General features: G+C 47.4%; 10 protein-coding genes and 1 non-coding gene across 11 annotated transcripts; 5 read left to right on the top strand and 6 right to left on the bottom strand.

Moving 5' to 3' along the window:
- Window positions 1-84: 84 nt before the first annotated feature.
- C7M61_001366 (putative aminopeptidase) lies at window positions 85-1296 on the bottom strand (the record flags this gene model as incomplete). The annotated part of the gene is made up of 1 exon (XM_024856778.1): window positions 85-1296. One exon carries the CDS (start codon window positions 1294-1296, stop codon window positions 85-87), a length of 1212 nt encoding a protein of 403 aa, XP_024714658.1.
- An 826-nt stretch (window positions 1297-2122) lies between these two features.
- C7M61_001367 (uncharacterized protein) lies at window positions 2123-6475 on the top strand (the record flags this gene model as incomplete). Its single annotated transcript, XM_024856779.1, has 1 exon — window positions 2123-6475. One exon carries the CDS (start codon window positions 2123-2125, stop codon window positions 6473-6475), a length of 4353 nt encoding a protein of 1450 aa, XP_024714659.1.
- A 39-nt stretch (window positions 6476-6514) lies between these two features.
- On the bottom strand, window positions 6515-7228 carry C7M61_001368 (putative uridine kinase; the record flags this gene model as incomplete). The annotated part of the gene is made up of 1 exon (XM_024856780.1): window positions 6515-7228. The coding sequence occupies one exon, from the start codon at window positions 7226-7228 to the stop codon at window positions 6515-6517; it is 714 nt and encodes a 237-aa protein (XP_024714660.1).
- A 55-nt stretch (window positions 7229-7283) lies between these two features.
- Window positions 7284-8474, top strand: FAL1 (ATP-dependent RNA helicase; the record flags this gene model as incomplete). The annotated part of the gene is made up of 1 exon (XM_024856781.1): window positions 7284-8474. The coding sequence occupies one exon, from the start codon at window positions 7284-7286 to the stop codon at window positions 8472-8474; it is 1191 nt and encodes a 396-aa protein (XP_024714661.1).
- Window positions 8475-9091: 617 nt separating this feature from the next.
- C7M61_001370 (uncharacterized protein) lies at window positions 9092-12412 on the top strand (the record flags this gene model as incomplete). The annotated part of the gene is made up of 1 exon (XM_024856782.1): window positions 9092-12412. The coding sequence occupies one exon, from the start codon at window positions 9092-9094 to the stop codon at window positions 12410-12412; it is 3321 nt and encodes a 1106-aa protein (XP_024714662.1).
- Window positions 12413-12944: 532 nt separating this feature from the next.
- STE3 (Ste3p) lies at window positions 12945-14131 on the top strand (the record flags this gene model as incomplete). The annotated part of the gene is made up of 2 exons (XM_024856783.1): window positions 12945-14058; window positions 14115-14131. The coding sequence occupies 2 exons, from the start codon at window positions 12945-12947 to the stop codon at window positions 14129-14131; spliced, it is 1131 nt and encodes a 376-aa protein (XP_024714663.1).
- Window positions 14132-14173: 42 nt separating this feature from the next.
- C7M61_001372 (glutamyl-tRNA(Gln) amidotransferase subunit) lies at window positions 14174-15679 on the bottom strand (the record flags this gene model as incomplete). Its single annotated transcript, XM_024856784.1, has 1 exon — window positions 14174-15679. One exon carries the CDS (start codon window positions 15677-15679, stop codon window positions 14174-14176), a length of 1506 nt encoding a protein of 501 aa, XP_024714664.1.
- A 1155-nt stretch (window positions 15680-16834) lies between these two features.
- Window positions 16835-17233, top strand: AUT7 (ubiquitin-like protein; the record flags this gene model as incomplete). The annotated part of the gene is made up of 1 exon (XM_024856785.1): window positions 16835-17233. One exon carries the CDS (start codon window positions 16835-16837, stop codon window positions 17231-17233), a length of 399 nt encoding a protein of 132 aa, XP_024714665.1.
- Window positions 17234-17345: 112 nt separating this feature from the next.
- On the bottom strand, window positions 17346-17849 carry C7M61_001374 (uncharacterized protein; the record flags this gene model as incomplete). The annotated part of the gene is made up of 1 exon (XM_024856786.1): window positions 17346-17849. One exon carries the CDS (start codon window positions 17847-17849, stop codon window positions 17346-17348), a length of 504 nt encoding a protein of 167 aa, XP_024714666.1.
- A 367-nt stretch (window positions 17850-18216) lies between these two features.
- On the bottom strand, window positions 18217-18298 carry C7M61_001375. The gene has a single exon. It is a non-coding gene; the product is annotated as a tRNA-Leu (tRNA).
- A 456-nt stretch (window positions 18299-18754) lies between these two features.
- Window positions 18755-19822, bottom strand: AAH1 (adenine deaminase; the record flags this gene model as incomplete). Its single annotated transcript, XM_024856787.1, has 1 exon — window positions 18755-19822. One exon carries the CDS (start codon window positions 19820-19822, stop codon window positions 18755-18757), a length of 1068 nt encoding a protein of 355 aa, XP_024714667.1.
- Between the last annotated feature and the right edge of the window lie 627 nt (window positions 19823-20449).

The raw sequence follows: 20449 nt of genomic DNA on the forward strand, positions 1-20449 counted from the left end.
TCTTCACACATCCGATATCTCCCAGTCTAACCCAATCTACAACGTCTCTCCTCCCTGTCAATTATACTTACCTATACCTTCCCCTCACAACTTCTTGGCCAGAGCCAACTCCACGGCGTATCCCACAGTCAACTTGACGTGCTCCTTGATGTGGTCAAAGTCCAAGCGATCCATGGTATCCAAGGTCAGGTGAATCTGCTTGGCAGTGTACTTGAACTCGCTCTCAATCAAGAAACTGGCTGGGTACCCGTTCTCCAACGCAGAAGCGTGGTCTGAACAAGCGTAGCCACACTCAGTCTCATGGAACGGAATGGCACAGTAGCTCTCCACAATCACCTTGATAAACTCGTTGAGGTCCACGGACGTGTAGTCGGAAATCAAGCCAAAGTGTGGTTCAACACCAGCATCGGTGGTACCGGCGGTATAACCGGTCATGTCCTGCTGGAGCATACCAACAACAGTGGCGTTTTCAGCGAAGTAGTTGGAGAAGACGTCGATGGAGCCAAGCAAACCACCCTCTTCTGCAGAGTAGTAGTGGAACTCCAAAGTGTTGTAGGGCTTGAAATCGCCATTTGCAATCGCACCGGAAACCAAACGGAGAGCCTCGAGGGTGGTCACAGTTCCCAGTCCATCGTCGTCGGCACCGGGGGCTCTCAACAAGTTGGGGAAAAGCAAGTTGATAGAGTCCTGGTGTGCTCCTACAACAACCTTGTCCTCGACCTTACCCTTGATAGAAACAGCAATGGAGTATTGGTCCCAGCCATTGTGCTTGAACTTACGAATGTACACAGCATCTTCAGGAAGAACCTTGACGATCTCCTGGATGGTCTCATGAAGCCAATTGGCACTCTCCAAGCCGGTCTCGGACTTGTAGTAGCGAGTGTAGAAAGACGAGAACTTTGCCAAATGAGCCTTGACGCCCTCAATGTCGATCTTGCTCAAAAGCGGCTCGACGATATCCTGGTGGGTTGCCTTTGTAGGGTAATTGTACTTTGGGATAGGCTTCTTGAGGGTCTCGATGTTCTTAGAAAACCAAGTAAGAAGGCCGTTTCCGCCACTTTGGGCAACCATGCCCTGGCTGACCGCATCCTTAACGGGCAAACTCTCGGTAACATCAATAAACCGTTTGCCCTCCCTTCTAAGCCTGAGCTTATCAGCTTCCGAGGCAGCAATGTAGGAGTCCTCGGCGACCTTCAAAACACGGTCCGGAACGGACGAGTGGAAGAGGTTGTCATAGAAATTGAAGCTTATGGCGTTTGCCGCCGCAAGTGTAGCAACGAAGGTTGTGAGTTTCATGAAAAGAAGTGGTGATATCTGGGGTAGACAAAAGTGCGGTATCAGCCAGCCACAAATAGTGCACCGCACCTTTATGGAGGGTGGGTGCAAACGTGGAGAGTCAATCCGACTTATTTGTGAATGCGATGCTTTATTTATGGTTTACGAGTAAGATGGTAAATTAACAAATCAAGGCAGGGGATTGAGCTCAATTGCTCAAGGGTTAGGAATCAGTTCATGCCTTTAAGCCCTTTTCGCAGCCAATTGGGATATGTTGAGAAGATGCTAGCACATGGATTGAACAATGATATTATATTATCGAAAAAGCTTCCCTTTGAGTGAATTAGAACTCTCTTAGCACTACACGATAGGAGGTACATGGATAAATGGATGAGTGTACCTCTTGAGCTCTCCTATTAGTGAGACGACACAACACGTTCAACACCTACGGTTCTAAATGTCCCATTGGTTTTTAAAAGCAGAAAGTCTTCTACATTCACTTAATTTCAAATACGTTGAACAAAATGAATTACAAAGATCATCTAATTTCAAGAGACCATTCCAAACTACTTCCACTCTACTGGACTGCTACTTTTCGCAACCATTGCAAATCACCAAAACCAGCACCACTGTCGTCAATTGCAACAATACAGAAAAACCAACCTTCCTCTTACACAAAATATACGAATCACCCTCATTATTCCCCATTTTAGTCGGTGCCAACGCTTCGGAAGCTACCTTTCTTCATACCGACCTGCACACAGCACCATTGGCTCTGATTTTTTTTAAGAGATCCAAATAAACATCTCTCATCGTCGGCAAGAAAAATACACCATCCTTGACCACAATGAGTCTTTTGGCCTCCGTGCTCCCGGGTAAACAGCACCCACAAAATGGGCCGGCCGCCAATGGCGCCCCCACTGGGCCTGGCACAAATTCTAGGTATATTACCCCAACGATCAAACCAGCTCAGGATGCTATTGGAACGCTCCAGTTTCAACAAAATCAATCAGGATCCAATGCCAATGGCGACTCTAGATCTGTCATGTCACAGAGATTCTTGCTTCCACAGGCTCTTGACTCCGCTGGTGAGGTGAGCTACAAAATCAGCGTACCCAACTTCGAGAATCTACCGCCTTTAAAGCTCGGTTCAAAGTTCATCACTGACTTGATCAGAATAGACTCGATGACGCCGGGTGACACATACGGAGACGCATATTTAAACAAGGGCAACAACAACTTGGACAATTACTTCTTCGACAAGGAAAACGGCTTGGGCCACTTTTCACGTTTCGAGAAGGTGTCTCAATTGGATCTTCCCGACAAGTTCTTCGAAGAGACGAATTTGACAGAGTGTCTGATGAATATGGGCCTCATGCCTGAAATCAGCAGGTCTTGGATCGCTGTCGACAACAAGTTGGTGTTCTGGAACTACAAGTTACCACAATCGTCCTTCAACAAGTCATCCCAATTTCTCACGATCGACCAAATCCGCCACTCCATCTTGACTGTGAAACTTGTCAAGCCAAAGCCAGGCGTGTTCGTGAAAGAGGTCAACTACTTGCTTCTAATCGCTACCACCATGGATATCCACATCTACGTCGTGAAATACGACGAGCTGCTCAATAACTTGGAGGTGTTCAACCCTAACCTCTCTGTCAACGTTCAAGGACTCATGATCAACAAGTTTGCATTCAACGAACTAACACATGAGATCTACTTCTCAGGCGAGAGTGATGGCGTCAATGTGTGGAAGTTGGAATACCATTCGAACGCTTCCTTCATAAAAAACAGATGTGACAAGGTATGTCTCACGAAGAGCGGCTTATCCTCTGTCCTTCCTATCGGCAAGATGAGAGGCTTCGACCTTTTCCACTCCGAGCATGAGCTGCATAACAAAACGGGTACTCAGGACGGCAATAAAGCTAGCTCCATTCCCGAATCCATTCTGGAGTTATCCGTCGACGGCCAGAGAAACGTATTGTACACACTTTCCAACAAGTCGATTATTAGAGTCTACAAATTGACCCCTGATCAGAAGGAATTTTCTCAACACAGCCAGTTCACACCTGCTGAGTTCTTCAGAGCGGTTTCCAGCTTGTACTCAAACCATGCCAACATCAAGTCATTCCTGAAATTCAGAATTGTCAGCATTCAGCCCGTTTCCACAAAGGAATCCAACAGCGTGTCCCTCATTGCTACCACGAATTACGGTTTCCGTATCCTTTTACGTATTGGTTCCGCCGGTCATTATGCCTCGTTCATGTCGACTACATCCAGATTTGCCACGAACCTCAAACTCAGCTTGGTTTCCGTGAAATTCCCACCATCTGATGAGGTTACAAAGATGAATCCAGAGTTGGACCAGTTCACAAGAATCAAGCTGTATGTGGCAACCATGGTTACCAACCAGCAGAATTCCGAGCTTTTGAAGAACACGAAGTTCTCAAAAATCATAAGCCCTGGTGTTTACTTGGCTGTGAAGAGAACTAAAGGGTCAGACAAGTTGTTCGTTAGTTCAACAAACTATGGCTACCTTAAGCGTAATAACAAGCTAGTGGAAGATGCCGAGTTTCTCAAGGTTGCATCGCAGGTTGAGTCGAAAGATGGCTCCCCTATTTATATCCATGACATCGTGCAATTGACCCCATCCATGAACGCGACGGAGACTCCTAATGGCTATGCCAATGTTCTTGCGTCTCAATACACCAAGAAACCTCTCCAGTTTGCGGTGCTCACCAACTATGGTATTCTCATGTATCAGTACAGAACATCTGACCAAATCATCAGTTCCCTCAAGGATGAGGTACTCGAAAACTTCATTGAGGAGAATGGTTACGAAGAGACATGCTCAACATTGCTTTACTTGTCTTGCTCACCAGGTTACCTCAATGGGAAGGATTTGTTCCACAGGACGGCATCCATGTTGTTCTCGCATGCTGGTAGCAATGCCAGACTTTCTGAAAACGCATCGACTGTCTCTGGCGGTCCATCACATCTTCCACTCCAACCCTCCGATTCGAAGCGTATGGTCGAGCAAGTTGTTCTCAGTGATCGTTTCTACGGCACTTGCCTCTTAATCTCGAGACTCTTCAGAGACTTTTGGAACAAGAAGGTCTTCACCCCACTCCCACACATCAAGATGCTCAATGATAGCTCTGTTGAGGTGCTGTCCTTGAAGGAAGGAAACTTGATCGTCCAGGGTCTCACCATGTCCAAGAGCCAAGTTGAATTTTACATCGGCTCCGTGTTCGTGTTGTTGGAGTTCTTCAACGAGAACCTGAACGACATTCCAGGTCTCAATGCTCCAAGCTATAGCTCAGACCCTACAAAGATGGAAAATGAGGTGTGCATGAGAGCTGAGCATATTGCATTTACATCGATCGTGAGAAGTTTGAACTCGATGAAGGAGGCCTTGTCGTTCCTTATGGTACTCATCGAGGAGACCCAAAGTGACCAGAAGAACTTCAATGATATCTTCCAATTTTTGTCGCTCACTAACCAAGTCAACTTCTTGACCTTGACTTTCAAAGACTTGTTGCTCCCAACACAAGAGGTGAAGGGCCTTATCAAGGACCTTTTGTCATCCATTATCAACAAAAACATCCTCAAAGGTGGCTCAATTGACTCAATTGCATCGTCCTTACAAGGCAGATGCGGTTCATTCTGCTCCAGTGACGACGTTTACATTTTCAAGGCTATCGAGAACTTGACAAAGGCTAAGAATATCGGAAACAGGGACAGCGAGTTGAAGGTCAAGTGCTTGAACAATGCCATCAGCTTGTTCGAGCAAGCGGTAGACTCACTTACACTTGAGAACATCGAGAATGCACTTAACATCATGCTCACATTGGAGTTCTACACCGGTGCTGTCCAGTTCGTTTTGAAGCTCGCTAAGAAGTGCTACTCTGTGACCAACACTCAGTCATCAGCATTAATCACGAATGGTGACAACAAGGTTGACAACTTCAAAAACCAGCTCGAGATCAACAACAAGAAGAGGATGCAGCTTTATGATCTTGTTTTCAAGATCTTGACTCGTCTTGACGTCAATGCATTGAAAATAGAAGAGTCAAACAACCAACTCTTGTTGAGAGAGTTTATGGATGTGAGAGATGCAACCTACGAAACTTGTTTTGCATCAACCGATCAGAAGTTCCACAACGAGTTCTATCAATGGTTCATCAACCAGGGCAACAGTCAGAGACTCTTGAGTATCGAGACCCCTTATATCCTTCCATTCTTGGAGGAGGTGTCTCAGAAGGACCTTGGTTTGACGCAACTTCTTTGGCTTTACCATGCCAGAAGAGAGAACTATTTTGCTGCTGCTCGGATCTTGTACTCTTTGGCGATTTCCGATTTCATCATCCCACTCAATGAGAGAATTGAATACCTTTCCAGAGCCAACGGTTTCTGCAATTGCACCTGCCCACCTAATTTGAGACAAGAGATGATTCATCTTTCCAACTTGGTGCACGAGCTCTTTGACGTGGCAAACGTGCAGTTGAATCTCCTCAATTTGATTCAAAACGACAAGCGTATCAACGGCGAGAACAAAAAGATCGCCTCGGATGCCTTGAACAACAAGATCCAAAGCGCAAGCGATCTTTTCAATGAATACGCTGACCCATTGGGTTACTATGAAATCTGCTTCGCCATTTTCAAGGTTTCTGATTACAAAAACCCAGACGAGATTTTCAAGAGATGGGAATTCTTCTTTGAAAAAATCTTCCACGAGTACATGACCGACAAGTCGAACGATGCCCCTCTTTACAAGATGATCAGTGACAAGATTGTTCCTGTTGGTGTCAGTTTGGCACCCAATGATCTTGTTTTCCCCGTTGACCGGTTGATCAAGATGGTGTGCAAATACATCCAAAACGCCATTGAAGAGGACTCTGTGGCACAGACTCCGCCAGAGGGTGCAGTGGTTGAGATGTTCTTGAAGTCACAGATCTCTTACGAGAAGTTGTACGTTGTGATCAAGTCGCTTATCGAGCACAATGCGTACGATGTGTACAGCGGGTTCACGCAATACCTCAAGAAGTCAGAGATGGTCTACTTGATTCGCAAGTGGTACAACAACGACAAGAAGCTCAAGGACGCCGTTGACGGGGAACAGATTGCCGGCATGACGGAGTATCTGGTGGAGAAGGACCCAGTGGACAAGTGGGTGCAGCTACACAAAACGTTCATCTAGATGTTCGGAACAGTCATTAGCATTAATATAGAAAAGCGCTCACGCCACATCGTAGTACTTACGTTTCTGGGCATCGAACTTCTCGTTTTTGAACGAGTGGCCTGATGGCCGCAACACGTTGGAGCTTGTGGGTTCAGACATCTTCTCGTTGGGACCCAAGTAAGGAAGAAGACCATCCACAATCAAGGCAATTGCGTTTGGTTCAGCGCCACGTGGCATGATCACATCTGCCTGCTCCTTAGTAGGGAAGATATAGTCGTTCATCTCCTGCTTGGCTCCATGGAGGTAAGCGTTGATGATATTCTCTAGTTCGGCAGTTTTCGTTTCTCCAAGCACGTCACGGCGGATCCAGCGAATAAGCCTTGTGTCGGCGTCTCCACTTATGAAAACCTTGATTTGAGAAAGCTCCCGAATGGCCTTCTCATAAAGAGCATAGAGCCCATGAACAATGATAACCTTTGTTTTCGACAGCGAGGCGATGGAGTCCTCAATGTGTTTCTGCAACTTGGCAAAGTCGTACCGTGACGGTTTGAGCAATGCCACGGCTCGGCTGGAGTCCACGGTAATGGCAGAGTTCTTGCCGTGTTCCTGACCCACAGAAAGGCATTTCTTAGTGCAATAGTCGTCCATATCCACAACCTCGATCTCCAACGGAGCGGCAACCATCTTGGCCAAATCGTCTTTTATCCAATTAGCGGTTGTTCTTTTTCCAGCCGCATGGCCTCCGCCTATTAGCACAACCACGGAGTTCATGAGTAGTAGTAGTAGGTGCGCGATGATCGCGATGAGTAGATCTACTGATACTACCATGGACTTTGACAGGGCAGCGGACGATGAGCTTGAATTCTCGGTGAAATCGTCGAAAAACATCAAGGTGCATAGCACGTTCGAGGGAATGGCTCTCAAGCCCGATCTTCTCAAGGGAATCTACTCCTATGGCTTTGAGGCTCCTTCAGCTATTCAGAGCAGAGCCATCATGCAAATCATCTCTGGAAAAGACACCATAGCCCAGGCCCAGTCCGGTACGGGAAAAACGGCAACATTCTCCATTGGTATGCTTCAAGCGCTAGAACCGAAATTGCGCCAAACCCAGGCCCTTGTGCTTTCTCCTACCAGAGAGTTGGCTACCCAGATCAACAGCGTTATCATGAACTTGGGCAACTACATGAACATCCACACACATGCCTGCACTGGTGGCAAGCAGGTGGGCGAAGATACGAAGAAGCTCGGTCAAGGTCAGCATATTGTCAGTGGAACTCCTGGACGAGTGCTAGATGTGATCAAACGGAGACATCTCCAGACAAGAAGCGTGAAGATGCTTATTCTAGACGAGGCCGATGAGCTCATGACCAAGGGGTTCAAGGAGCAGATCTACGAAATCTACAGACAGCTTCCGCTGACGGTGCAGGTGGTGGTGGTCAGTGCTACACTCACCAGAGAGGTTTTGGAGATGACCTCCAAGTTCACCACCGACCCTGTGCGTATTCTTGTCAAACGTGAAGACGTCACCTTGGAGGGAATCAAGCAGTATTACATCCAGTGTGAGAAGGAAGAGTGGAAGTTTGATACGCTCTGTGATCTCTACGACAACTTGACGATCACGCAGGCGGTCATTTTCTGCAACACCAAGGCGAAGGTGACGTGGTTAGCGGAGCAGCTTCGGAAGGCCAATTTTGCGGTGGTGGCCATGCATGGCGACATGAAGCAGGACGAGAGAGACCTGATCATGAACGATTTCCGGTCTGGAAACTCCAGGGTGCTTATATCGACGGACGTGTGGGCCCGAGGCATCGATGTGCAGCAGGTTTCCTTGGTTATCAACTACGACTTGCCTTTGGATAAGGAGAACTACGTGCATCGTATTGGCCGTTCTGGTCGTTTTGGCAGGAAGGGAAAGGCCATCAATTTGTTGACCAAGGAGGACCGTGACGAGTTCAAGGACTTGCAGCGGTACTACAAGATCAAGATCCGTGAGATGCCGGTCGACTTTGGCGGGTGAGTGGTGGGTAAGTGCCACCGAGATGGTGGTTGAGAGGTCCCCAGCAATAAGCAAGGTCTATCCGGAATCGATATCATCAAAGAGGTCGTGATTGGATGATAGAGGGAGTAGGTCATCCACACCGCTAATGCTCTTCTAAAAGTACACTCTACAGCCACCAGGATGTTCACTCTACAGCCCCATGCATCGTGCTCATCGAGATCTCATCGAGATCTCATCACACATACCGCCATCGGTGCCACAAAAACACGGCACCAAAAATTCGCCAAACTGCAATGGCCACGTTGAACACTGCCAAAATCACCTTTTTGCGATTGCCTCATCGTGAATAACACTTTCCACAAGTAGACCCCATCGGATGTCCTGCGAAAAGTTGCAGCCATCAGTACATAGACATGCCCCACCACAGGCAACCATCCCACCAACCCACACAAAACCAATAAAGCAAACAAATCACCGCCAATAAAACCTCTCGAAAAGTTTTCCAAATTATTTCAATCCCCCTGACCACCCAATAATATCCAACCCTCTCCACCCCATCGAGCCTGGAGCCAGGCGTCCGTGCACACCTCCATCGCGAGGTCAATTTTTTTTGATCCACCAACACCTTCTCCAAGATGGACCCCCAATATCTTGCTGCGTTGGAGGAGACGCTCCAGCAGACCTTTGCGCCAGCCACCGTCAAGCTGGCTACGGCCCGCTTGTCCAAGGACTTCTACCTGAACCCATTGGCTTTACCATCTCTTTTCCACATCTTGCAGAATGCCGAGCAGGACCAGGTCAAGCAGTTGGCTGCCGTGGAGGCTCGTAAGCTCATTTCGACGAAATGGGAGAGCGTGGACGCCTCGTTGAAGGATCCTATCAAGGAGGCTCTTTTGCGCAACACCTTCACCCAGCAGAACAAGTTGATCAGACACTCCTCGGCCCGTGTTGTTGCTGCTATTGGAGAGATTGAGTTGGAGCAGAACCTGTGGCCTTACTTGTTGTCCACGTTGATCAACGGTATCAACGACGGCGACGCTCAGACCAAGGACATGGCCGTCTACACCTTGTACACTCTTTTGGAGACCCAGATCCCAGCTCTCGGTCCATACCTGGACGACTTTGTGACCCTTTTCGCCAACTTGTTGCAGCAGCAGGGTCCAAGAGACATTAGAGTGAACGCTACCATGTCTCTTGAGGTGCTTTCTCAGTACATTGAGGAGGAGGCCGAGGTTAACACCGCTACTGCCAACAAGTTCAAGAACTCCATCCCCGGTATGGTGCAGGTGCTCAGAGAGACCATCGAGGCTGACGACTCCGAGCAGACCAAGAATGTGTTCAACGTGTTCAACTCGTTGATTTTCTTGGACAACAAGTTGATGGGCGACCAAATCGTCGGAGTTATCCAGTTTGTCGTGGAGATCGCCACCAACCAGTCCTTGGACGAGGACATCCGTTGTATGGCCATGCAATTCTTGATTTCCGTGGTTTCCATGAGAAAGTCCAAGGTTGTGTCCAACAACTTGGGTCCTTCCCTCACTCTTGTTGCTCTCAAGATCGCTTCCGAGGAGATCGATGTGGACGATGAGTTGAACAACGAGGACGAGGAGAACGAGAACGAGGAAAACATTCCTTCCACTTTGGCTCTCCGTTTGATGGCCATCTTGTCCGGCGAGTTGCCTCCATCTCAGGTGATCAACCCATTCTTCGAGAACTTGGAGGCCCAGGTCACTTCCAAAGACATGTACGCCAGAAGAGCCGGTCTTTTGTGTATTGGTGTCGCTTCTTCCGGTGCTCCAGAGTACTTGGGCGCTCAGGCCGCTAAGCTCGTTCCTATTATCGTCAGAGGCTTGCAGGACCCCGAGATCGTCGTCAAGGTTGCTGCCACTAGAGCTTTGGCTCAGTTGTCTTCTGAGTTGCAGGATGCCATTGCCGAATACCACAAGGAGTTCTTGCCTCTTCTCGTGGACATTATCAACAACGCCGCTCACGTTATGACCTACAAGCACGCTTGTTACGCTTTGGACGGTATCATTGAGTTCATGGGCCACGATGCCATTGCCGAGTACGTTCAGCCATTGATGGAGAAGTTCTTCGCCATGTTGCAGGAGGCCAACTCCTCCTCTTTGAAGGCTGCCATCGTGTCTGCCATTGGTTCCACTGCTTTTGCTTCCGGTAAAGGTTTCACCCCATACTTCCACCAGTCCGTTCAAACTTTGGAGCCTTTCATCCAGAATGCTGGTGACACCGAGGGTATGTCTGAACAGGACATTGAGTTGAGAGCTCTCACCTTCGAGAACATCTCCACCATGGCCAGAGCCGTCGGTTCTGAGTCTTTCTCCTCTTACGCTAAGCCTTTGGTTGAGGCTGCCTACGTGGCTCTCAACTCTGAGCACTCTAGAATCAGAGAGTCCGGTTTTGCTTTCATCACCAACATGGCCAAGGTTTACGGTTCCGAGTTCGCTGGTTTCTTGGACAACATCGTTCCACAGATCTTGAAGTGCTTGAACCAGGAGGAGTTTTCCTTCAACCTCGAGGAGGGCGATGCTGAGGGTCTTCTTGACGATGACGAGGAGAACCTCGGTGACAAGTTCAAGGTCAACACCGGTATTACCATCGAGAAGGAGATTGCCTCTGTTGCTCTTTCTGAATTGGCCATGGGTACCGGCAGTGCTTTCGGTAAGTACGTCAACGACTCCATCACCACTTTGGCCGAGCAGATTGAGGTTTCTTACGGTATGAGAGAAGCTGCCATGAACGCTCTTTGGAAGATCGTCCGTGCCATGTTCAAGGCTACCTACGGCGACAACTTCAAGCCTCCAATTGGTGTCCCACAGCAGCCTTACATTGACGGTCCTATTTTGGACTTGATCAAGCAGGCCAGAGAGCTTACTGTTACCAACTTGGAATCCGAGTTTGAGGTTACCTTGGCTGGTTGTGACTTGGACAACATCTGTGAGGCTCTTAATGCCTTCGGTGCCATTGCTGTCACCAGCGGTCCTTCTGATACTGGTTCTTTGGAGAGATTGTGTGGTTCCTTGATGGACCTTTTGAAGAAGGAGCACCCATCTCAGATTGACGACGAGGAGCCGATCGAGGAGGGCGAGGATGCTTCCGAGACCGAGGCCATGATGTTCGAGTCTGCTTTGGAAGTGTTGATCTTGCTTTCTATGAAGTTGGGTCCTGACTTTGTCAAGGTTTTCGAGACCTTCAAGGGTGTCATTCTCTCCAACGTCACTTCCAAGTCCAAGGGTAAGAGAGTCAGCTCCATTGGTGCTTTGGCTGAGATCTCCGTTGGTTTGAAGGACTCCAACCCATACGCCCAAGAGTTGATGCAGGTGTTCAGCGATAGATTAGCCAATGACAAGTCCTTGGAGGTCAAGGGTAACGCCGCCTACGGTGTCGGTGTGATCATTGAGTTCTGCCAGGTTGACTTTTCTGCTCAATACCAGCAAATCTTGCAGATGATGTTCCACTTGTTGAGCAGATCTGACAAGGAGGGCCAGGTTGACGACCAGGAGACCAAGGATGTGGTCAACAGAGCCAACGCCAACGCTTGTGGATGTGTTGCTAGAATGGCCTTGAAGAACCAGGCTGCCATTCCACTTGAGCACGTGTTGCCAGCTCTTCTCAGCCACTTGCCTTTGCAGTCTGCTCCTGAGGAGAACGTTCCAATCTTGAAGTGGATCATCAGCTTGTACGAGAGCGGTAACGAGATGATTGCTTCTCAGTCCGAGAAGGTGATCCAGATCTTTGCCGAAATCTTCCAGAAGGAGGCCGAGAGACTCAAGTTGATTGCTGAGTCCACTTTGGGCAGAGAGGAGTACCTCGACAGAATGAAGCAGTTCCAGACCGAAGAGATCAAGCAGAAGGTGATTGACTTGTTGAAGTTCTTGAACCAGAAGTACGCTTCTGTGATCGCTTCCCACGAGATCTTGAAGTCTGTCATTGCATAACTGTCATATACATATGAAAAAGAGAAAAACATGGGGGATTCATATACTATAATTTAAGAATAAGAGAGGTGACTGTAGGCGGGTGTTCATACTGCGAGGCCCTAATACGATGGTATGTTGATCTCGTGAAAACATTGACTATACCCAATATCTTCAACAATTTCCCGAAAAGTCAAAAATATCAGGAAATTTAGTCGGTCCTGGAAAATACCGATATACTGATCTTTCATTATACCTGCCTGAAGTCGCTCTAGGACAGTTCCAAGCTGACCATTGGTTGCCGAATCGGCATAGACAAGACTTGACTGCTACAAATTTTCACATTTACTGTCCTGCTTTTCTCCTGGAATGTGCATCTCGAGAAAAATAATTCTCTCGTACTTGAGTATGTGGTTACTGTATTGGGCCTTCAATGGCACATCTCAAACAACTGAGATGGACAACGAAAAATAATCCAAGCCAACTAATGCAATGCAAGTAATATAAATGTAATGAGATTGCCGGTGAGTCTTAAATTTCAAAGATATAGAAAATGGCTCTCGACGCTCAAGGTCTGTGTATCGCTGCCTTCTCCTTCATAGCCTTTGTGCTCTTGATACCACCATTTTTCTACCACCACAGGCAAAAGAATATCCCAGCATGCAGCTTGATTTTTTGGCTCTGCTATGAGAATCTCATCGCTTTTGTCAATGCATTAATCTGGAGTGGTGATGATTTTGATGCGGTAACTACTGCGCCAGGCTACTGTGATGTTACTGTCAGACTCACCAGTGGAGCTTCCTCGGGAAAGTTGTGTTGCATTGCTACCGTCATGTTCAACTTGTTCATGATCATTCGTGCTGAAAACCACAAGTTTTTGAACCCCAAATCGAAAAGACGCCCTTTGACCAATATTGCCATGTGCTGGATCACTCCAATCTTCGTCATGAGCACTTCGATTATCGTTCAAGCTACCCGTTATGTCATCTTCAGATATCGTGGCTGCCTTGCTGCTTACGCATACTCATATTTGACACTCATCTTGGTGCAGATCTGGAATCTCGTGTGGTCGGTGGTTGCTCTTGTGTTTGCCTTGTTGACCTTGATCACATACCTCAAGAAGCGCAGAGATATCAAAGACATTTTGAGATGCACAGGCTCCGGCCTCAACCAACGAAGATTTGCACGTTTGGTGATATTCAGCTTGCTCATCATCTTTGTTTTAGTGCCCTTCGCCATCTATAACTTTGTCAATGCTGCTGACACTTTCGGGGTCCTGACTTTCAACTTGAAGGACATTCACAACGAGCACTGGGGCACGATATACGCCTTCGATTATGGAACGTCACAGCTTGCGTCGCCGATTATCAACATTTGTCTTGCATTCTGTACCTTCATCCTTTTTGGCTTGGGAACAGATGCACTCTCTATGTACCGCCGCTTCCTTCGCTTCATTGGATTCAAAAAGATTTCAATGGGCAGCAACAGTGACGATCCTGTTATCTCCACAGAGTTCACAGAAAGCAAACACCTCACTAGGGACACTGTTCGGACCGAAGGAACGATGGCCACCATGCACGAATTGACAGACTATAAGGAACTCGTGTTTGGTGAAGCGGAAAGATCCTTAGATCTGCCTGACACCTTGATAAAAGAAAGCGACATAGGTGTGACTTATACCCTCAAACCTGGAGATCGCCTGTCATCCGATATCGAAGACCAGATCAGTGGAGAGACTGATGTCCATTTCGAGTTTCATGTCGTTCCCAAATAGATGTACCTTTAATTGATAAGATTTTTGAAGACCCTCTCGAACTCTTTTGAATTGACCTTTCCCTGGGTTTGTCTCATGGCGAGACCGATAAGGTGGTTGATAGAGTTGGATTTTCCGTTTTGTATCTTTTCAACCACGTCTGGATTAGCCGCGATGATATCTTGACAGATCTCAGTGATCGCCTCATCCAAGTCTTTAGTGGAGGCGCTGTTAGCAGAGCCCAAATCGTACTTCTCAACCAACTCATGCATGGGAAGATGCCTCTCCTTAGGGTCTAATTGTAAAAGCTGTAACAACAAAAGCTTAGCGGAAGAAAATGTGATCTTGTCCTTCTTAACCATAACCATCAACTCGGTCAAGCTTCTAGGACTAATGGCCGTACGGTCGAAAGGAACTTCCAACTTATGGAAGGCACCTAGTAATTCGTGGAGGAGCCAGTTGTTGACTGTCTTGATGTCAAGCATGGCTCCAATGCATCCGTACTCATACAAGTCAAGGTAGTATTTGAGAATGTCAACGTTATCCACAAGGAAACGAGCGTGCTTGATCTCGAGACAGTATGGCTCAGTGGTGAGCTTGTCCAAGATCTCTTCCGGCAACTCTGGAAGGATTGCACGGATCTCTTCCCCAATCTGAGGGGAGAGGAAAATGCCAGGAATCTCTGTGTCGGGCATGTATCTGTAGTCATTTGCATCTTCCTTGTCTCTTCTCCTGTAGGTGGATTTACCGTCCCAGGCCCTGGTTTCTTGAATGATGGGCTCGTCCGACGTCTTCAAATGCTCCACTTGTCTATTGTACTCATAGGTAGCCGCAGCCACAATCTCAGAAGTAGATCCCAAGTTCTTGACTTCCACTCTCTTTCCTCCGTTCACAGAAATATTCACATCGCATCTCATGGCGCCCTTCTCCATGTCTCCGGAGCAAACGCCCAAGTGAGACATCAATGTCAAGTACTTTCTGACGAATGATTTCACCTGCTCAATGTTCTTGAAGTCAGGCTCAGTGACTAGCTCGATGAGTGGCACGTTTGCTCTATTAAGGTCCACAGTGATTGCTCCATCGTACTCGTTGTAGTTCATTTTTCCGGTGTCTTGCTCAAGCTGAATCTGGTCAATTCGTATAGTGTGGTCTTCACTGACATTATCGTACTTCTTGGTCAAGTGCAATTGCCCACCTTTGGCCAATGGTCTATGATGCTGTGTCAACTGGTACCCCATTGGTTGATCGAGGTAGAAGTAGTGTTTACGGTCAAAATGACACAACTCACTGATGTTAGAGTTCAATGCAGTGGCAGCTTTAAGTGCCAAAAGCAAAGCTTCTGGGTTCAATTGGGGAAACGTTCCGGGAAGACCATAGTCGAAGTAACTAGCATTGGTGTTTGGAGGGGAATCTGGATCGTTCTTGGATAGCGAAAAGAGCTTGAACTTTGTTTTTAGCTGGGTGTGAATTTCAAGCCCACATTTGAAGGGATAGCCTTGCTGGGGCTTCCAGGTCAGTAATCGTCTTAGAAGCATATCTAGTCTATTGAGATCGATCTTCGTTGCTAGTGCAGGAATTTGCAACAATAGCACAACGTCGGAGGGGTGTTCGATGTAGGTCACCTGTGGTGAAGGTGTAGAATTTAGGGTTTGAGAATTGAAATAACATTTAATTGAAGAAAGTATTGATAATCTTGGTGTTTGGGTATGATCATTTAGGACTGGTGCTTCGACTTCCATCTACACTGAGGAGATGAGAAAGCCGAATAGCCTACGGAACTTTATTTTACGATTACTGGACTTTTCGAATCTAAAGCAATGGCTGCTTGAATCTGATTTGGTTCTTCATTGGCTGAAAAGTCGACATTGCATCAGTCAACTCGACTTGCAGTGGCTAAAGGTCTACTATTAATGGTGGATGGCTATGAATGCAACAGCACTTTATTAACTACCTTTCCTCAAAATAGAAGCCAATTAAAAGTTCAATACAAAATTGAACGCTAAAGCCTGCTTTTAAATTCTAACTGCCATAACCACCAGTGAGACACATTGCTCACCCGCAAGTACCCACAGCAACCTCTACCGCAGTTTCCGAAATTGACCTCCGAATCAATTATCGACGAATAAGTTCCACTCGAAACAAAACTCTCCAAAGAACCTCTTCAAATCTTTAAAACCATCACATAGGTCATGGTCCACTGTGACCAGCTGCGGTACTGCTTGCAACCAATGGCTGCAAACTGAGCCTACCCACTGATCTGAATGCACCAGAATCCAAACAAAACCAGACAATTCTTAACAGCTTTTGATCTCTAATCGAAAAACACCACGCCTCGCCTTCGGTCGCCACCGTGACTAATACGGTCATGGTAACACCTGCCACACTTCCCAGATTACGTAATCCACCGTCCGTAGCCAAGAGCCATCATTTTCTCTACTTTAAACCTCTCCCATCAACCACCACCAAAACGCTCACTGAAATTCAAAAATTCCCCAAATTCTCTCCACAAACACGCTTTGTTTACACTTCCACAGGCCATGTGTGGGACCGTTTTCGCAACCTCGTGGGTAGGACACGACCCCAGGCAGTCCTGCCTGTCATAGCGCCCCACAAGGGGTGACGATAAGATAAAAGGATCCCTATCGCAGTAAACACACCACATCTACAGAAATCACGAAAACAAGCCGCCAATGAGATCGCAGTTCAAAGACGAGAACTCGTTTGAAAAAAGAAAGTCCGAGTCGACCAGAATCCTCCAGAGGTTCAAGGATAGACTCCCAGTCATTTGTGAGAAGGTAGAGAACTCGGATATCCAGGAAATCGACAAGAGAAAGTACCTTGTGCCAGGAGACTTGACCGTCGGGCAATTCGTGTACGTGATTAGAAAGAGAATCAAGTTGCCCTCGGAAAAGGCCATTTTTATCTTTGTCAATGACATCTTGCCACCCACAGCAGCCTTGATGAGTACGGTCTACGAGGAGCACAAGGATGAGGACGGCTTCTTGTACGTCTTGTACTCGGGCGAGAACACGTTCGGTGCCATCGACGGCGTGGAGGAGATCCACGAGCTGGAGGAGGTGGAGCTCTAGGTTTATACTGGAGACTATATATCATAGACCGTTGACGGGTCAATGGCTATGCCAGTGAATTCAAATTTTATTAGCTATAGAAGCGTGGGGGGCGCCGCCGGAGGGGACGGGCTTAGGTCTGGGCATTGACCAACTTGTCCTTCTCCAACTTGATCTTGATGCCCAATCTCTTGAGATCATCGCCCTTCAACTTGTAGAAGAGCTCGTAGAGCTTGTCGGTCAAGATGGTCTCGTGCTTGTTGGCCTTGCCGACAGCCTTCTTGCCCAAAGCCTTCAAGAGCTGCTGGGTCTCGTCAACCTGGACGCTCAAGCCGTGGATGGTGGAGTCGTAGGTGTGCTTAACCTTGGAGCCCAAGTCCTTCTCCAAGTAGTTTCTGTACTCCTCGACAGCCTGGTCCAAGTCAGCCTTGATCTTCTCGGCCTCCTCGGTGCTCTTGGCCTTCTTGGTAGGCTCAAAAGACAAGATGTAGTTGTTGTTCCATGCGTCAGAGACAGTGTCAGTGACAGCAGCATAAGTGTCAACCGCCTTGTCCTTTCCAGATGGAGTTCTGAAAATGACAAGGAGAACGGTGACAATTGCAACGATAATAATAATTGGGTTGATAGTTCTGGCCATATTGTGTAATTCGTGATGGTATTTTTTCTGCCTCCAAGTCACCTCTTTATAGCCTACTGTGGGATCATGCACGTAAGCTGCTTGCTCCCAGTTGTTGCTACCCCGAGTGTGGCAAAGGGTGGCAATATTTTACGAAAAAATTTGAATGCATTGAAGGTTTTGAAAATCTTGTTTTCCAATTGGTAGTGGCCGTTAGATCAATGGCCCAAATCCTCGGTGAAATGTGTATTTTGCACCCATTGAGGGCGCATCCACAGTAGATTATTGCTACACAGTCACTCACTTAAGCGAATTGCTGAATTCCTGATCGATGCATGATGCCCTGCTCCATGGTCTGGCAGCAAAGATGCTAAAATGCCAAAAATAATGACTCCGGCGTGATTCGAACACGCGCATCTTACGATAACAGAACTTGAGTCTGCCGCCTTAGACCGCTCGGCCACAGAGCCACTTTATACAAGATGGTAGTGCAGGTAAAATATGTCTTAATAGTGTGTTTGTCATTCAAAAGCGAAAATGAGTTCTAGTTAGGTCAATATAAACTTCAAATGGACCTTTTTGCCTTAAAGTGCTTTAAAAAGCCGTATTCCCGGCGGATCGCGAGATATCGGCGTTTAAAGTTTTCAAAGATCTAAATCACACATAATCGGAGACTTTTTCAATATTTCTTTAACGTTCGGGTAAGCTGGCACTCGTGTTCTCATAGAATTCATATCCCATGGTTGCTGGACTTTTGTGTGGCCAGATGTTGCCTGCCCACTCTAAGCGCCTGTTTAATTTGACTTTGAAAAATAAGCTTTGACATCAGAAGACTCCACCCAGAGCAAGCTACAAACTCAATTCACACCTTCCCATATGTCTATAAACTCTCCTATCATATCATCCCATACCATACCATTGCCCGCCTACAAGACATCCTTGTACTTTGCGTAGACATCATCGACAATCTCCCTCAACTCCTGCTTCCTTTCTTCACCACACCACGATCCGTTAATACCATTGAGCACAATTGTGCACCACTCTTTGACCGAAAAGCCAAAACGGGTCTGAACAGCGACATAGTTGTCCAAGATGTATCCACCAAAGTAGGCGGGATCATCTGAATTGATGGAGAACAAAATCCCTTTATCAAAGAACTCACGGTACGGCAACTCGTCTACATCTTTGACAACCTGCAACTTTACGTTCGACAAAGGGCACATGGTCAAAAGAGTGTCATTCTTGACCAACCGGTCCATAAGCGCTTCCGACTGCTTTGAGTTCACACCATGGTCAATACGGCTCACCTTAAGCACATCCAATGCCTTGGTGACGTAAGTATGGTCACCTTCTTCGCCAGCATGGGCTGTCAAACGCACCTCGGGGAACTTCTCCTTCAACGAGGTGTAGCATTCTTCAAACAACTCAGGTGGAAACGGCTTTTCTGCCGAGTCCAAGCCCAAACCGGAAATAACGCCGTTCTGGTAGTACTTTTCAGCAGACGCCAAGGTCTCCATGCCCAGCAGCGCAGGCAAGTGCCTCAAAAGACACATTATCAACATTTGGGTCGTACCAAATTTAGCAGCAGCATCCTTGCAGGCCCTGTGCAAGCCGTTCACAACCGTATCCACAGAAATGCCTCTTTCAACGTGCCCTTGAGGATCAAAGAACACCTCGGAGTGGAGACATCCGTCACGATGAGCATGTTCAAAGTACGCCATGGCTAAATCGTAGAAATCCGCTTCGTGGATAAGCACGCCCATGCCCACGTAGTAGTGGTTCAAGAAATCCTGCAAATCGGCGAATTCGGAGTAGCGCTTGTTGCATGCCTCCACGGTCTGGGGAAACCACTCAGGCAAGTCAATGTTGTTTCTTGCAGCCAAGGCAAAAAGCAACGCCGGCTCCAAGGTGCCTTCAATATGGAGATGATGCTCACATTTAGGCAAGTCTTTGAGAAAGCCCGTAAATCTGCTGGAGCAGGGGAACCGTGTCATAGTGCAGGAGAAAAGACGATCCTTCTGTGTGGTCTAAGCGAGTGAGTAGGTGCGATGGGGTCTAGTTACACAAAGCCATGTTGATAACGCCGTTAGGGCTCGCGGGGTCGATACCACAAATTGGCAAAAACCAAGTTTCAGGGGTCATTCAAATCTTCACTTTTATCCCTTTTTCATCTTCTCCTCCAATTCCTCGCCGTGACTGGTGATCTCTGCATTGCCAACGGTCAGGGCTATGCCAGGGCTCGGCATGCGGTGTAGGAGCGATGTTTGGGCTATTTATAGTGCCTATAGCCGATCCACAGGTATCACCGATTCGCCGGCGGAGGAGTCCATTGTGGATGTCGAAAAAAAATAAAAAAGCGAGAAAAACTTTTTCAAACCTCCCATTCTACTTTTTTTTTTTTCTTGACCCTCGAGCATCCACCTCCAAGGCACTTATTGGCATAAACCGCGAATTAGCTGAATCAGGAAACAAGACGCAGCCGTACAGACAACACCAGCGCAGTTTAAAAAATTACACCAATTCTGACGTTTCAAAAGCCCCTCAAGTGTGCCCCACAACCCTAAACTATATAAGCTTCCGTCTGCCACACCCCCAGATCGCCTCCTACACAGAAGCAGCCC

The sequence above is a fragment of the Candidozyma pseudohaemuli genome (genome assembly GCF_003013735.1).
Source record: "Candidozyma pseudohaemuli strain B12108 chromosome Unknown scaffold00002, whole genome shotgun sequence".
Classification (NCBI taxonomy): Eukaryota; Fungi; Ascomycota; class Pichiomycetes; order Serinales; family Metschnikowiaceae; genus Candidozyma; species Candidozyma pseudohaemuli.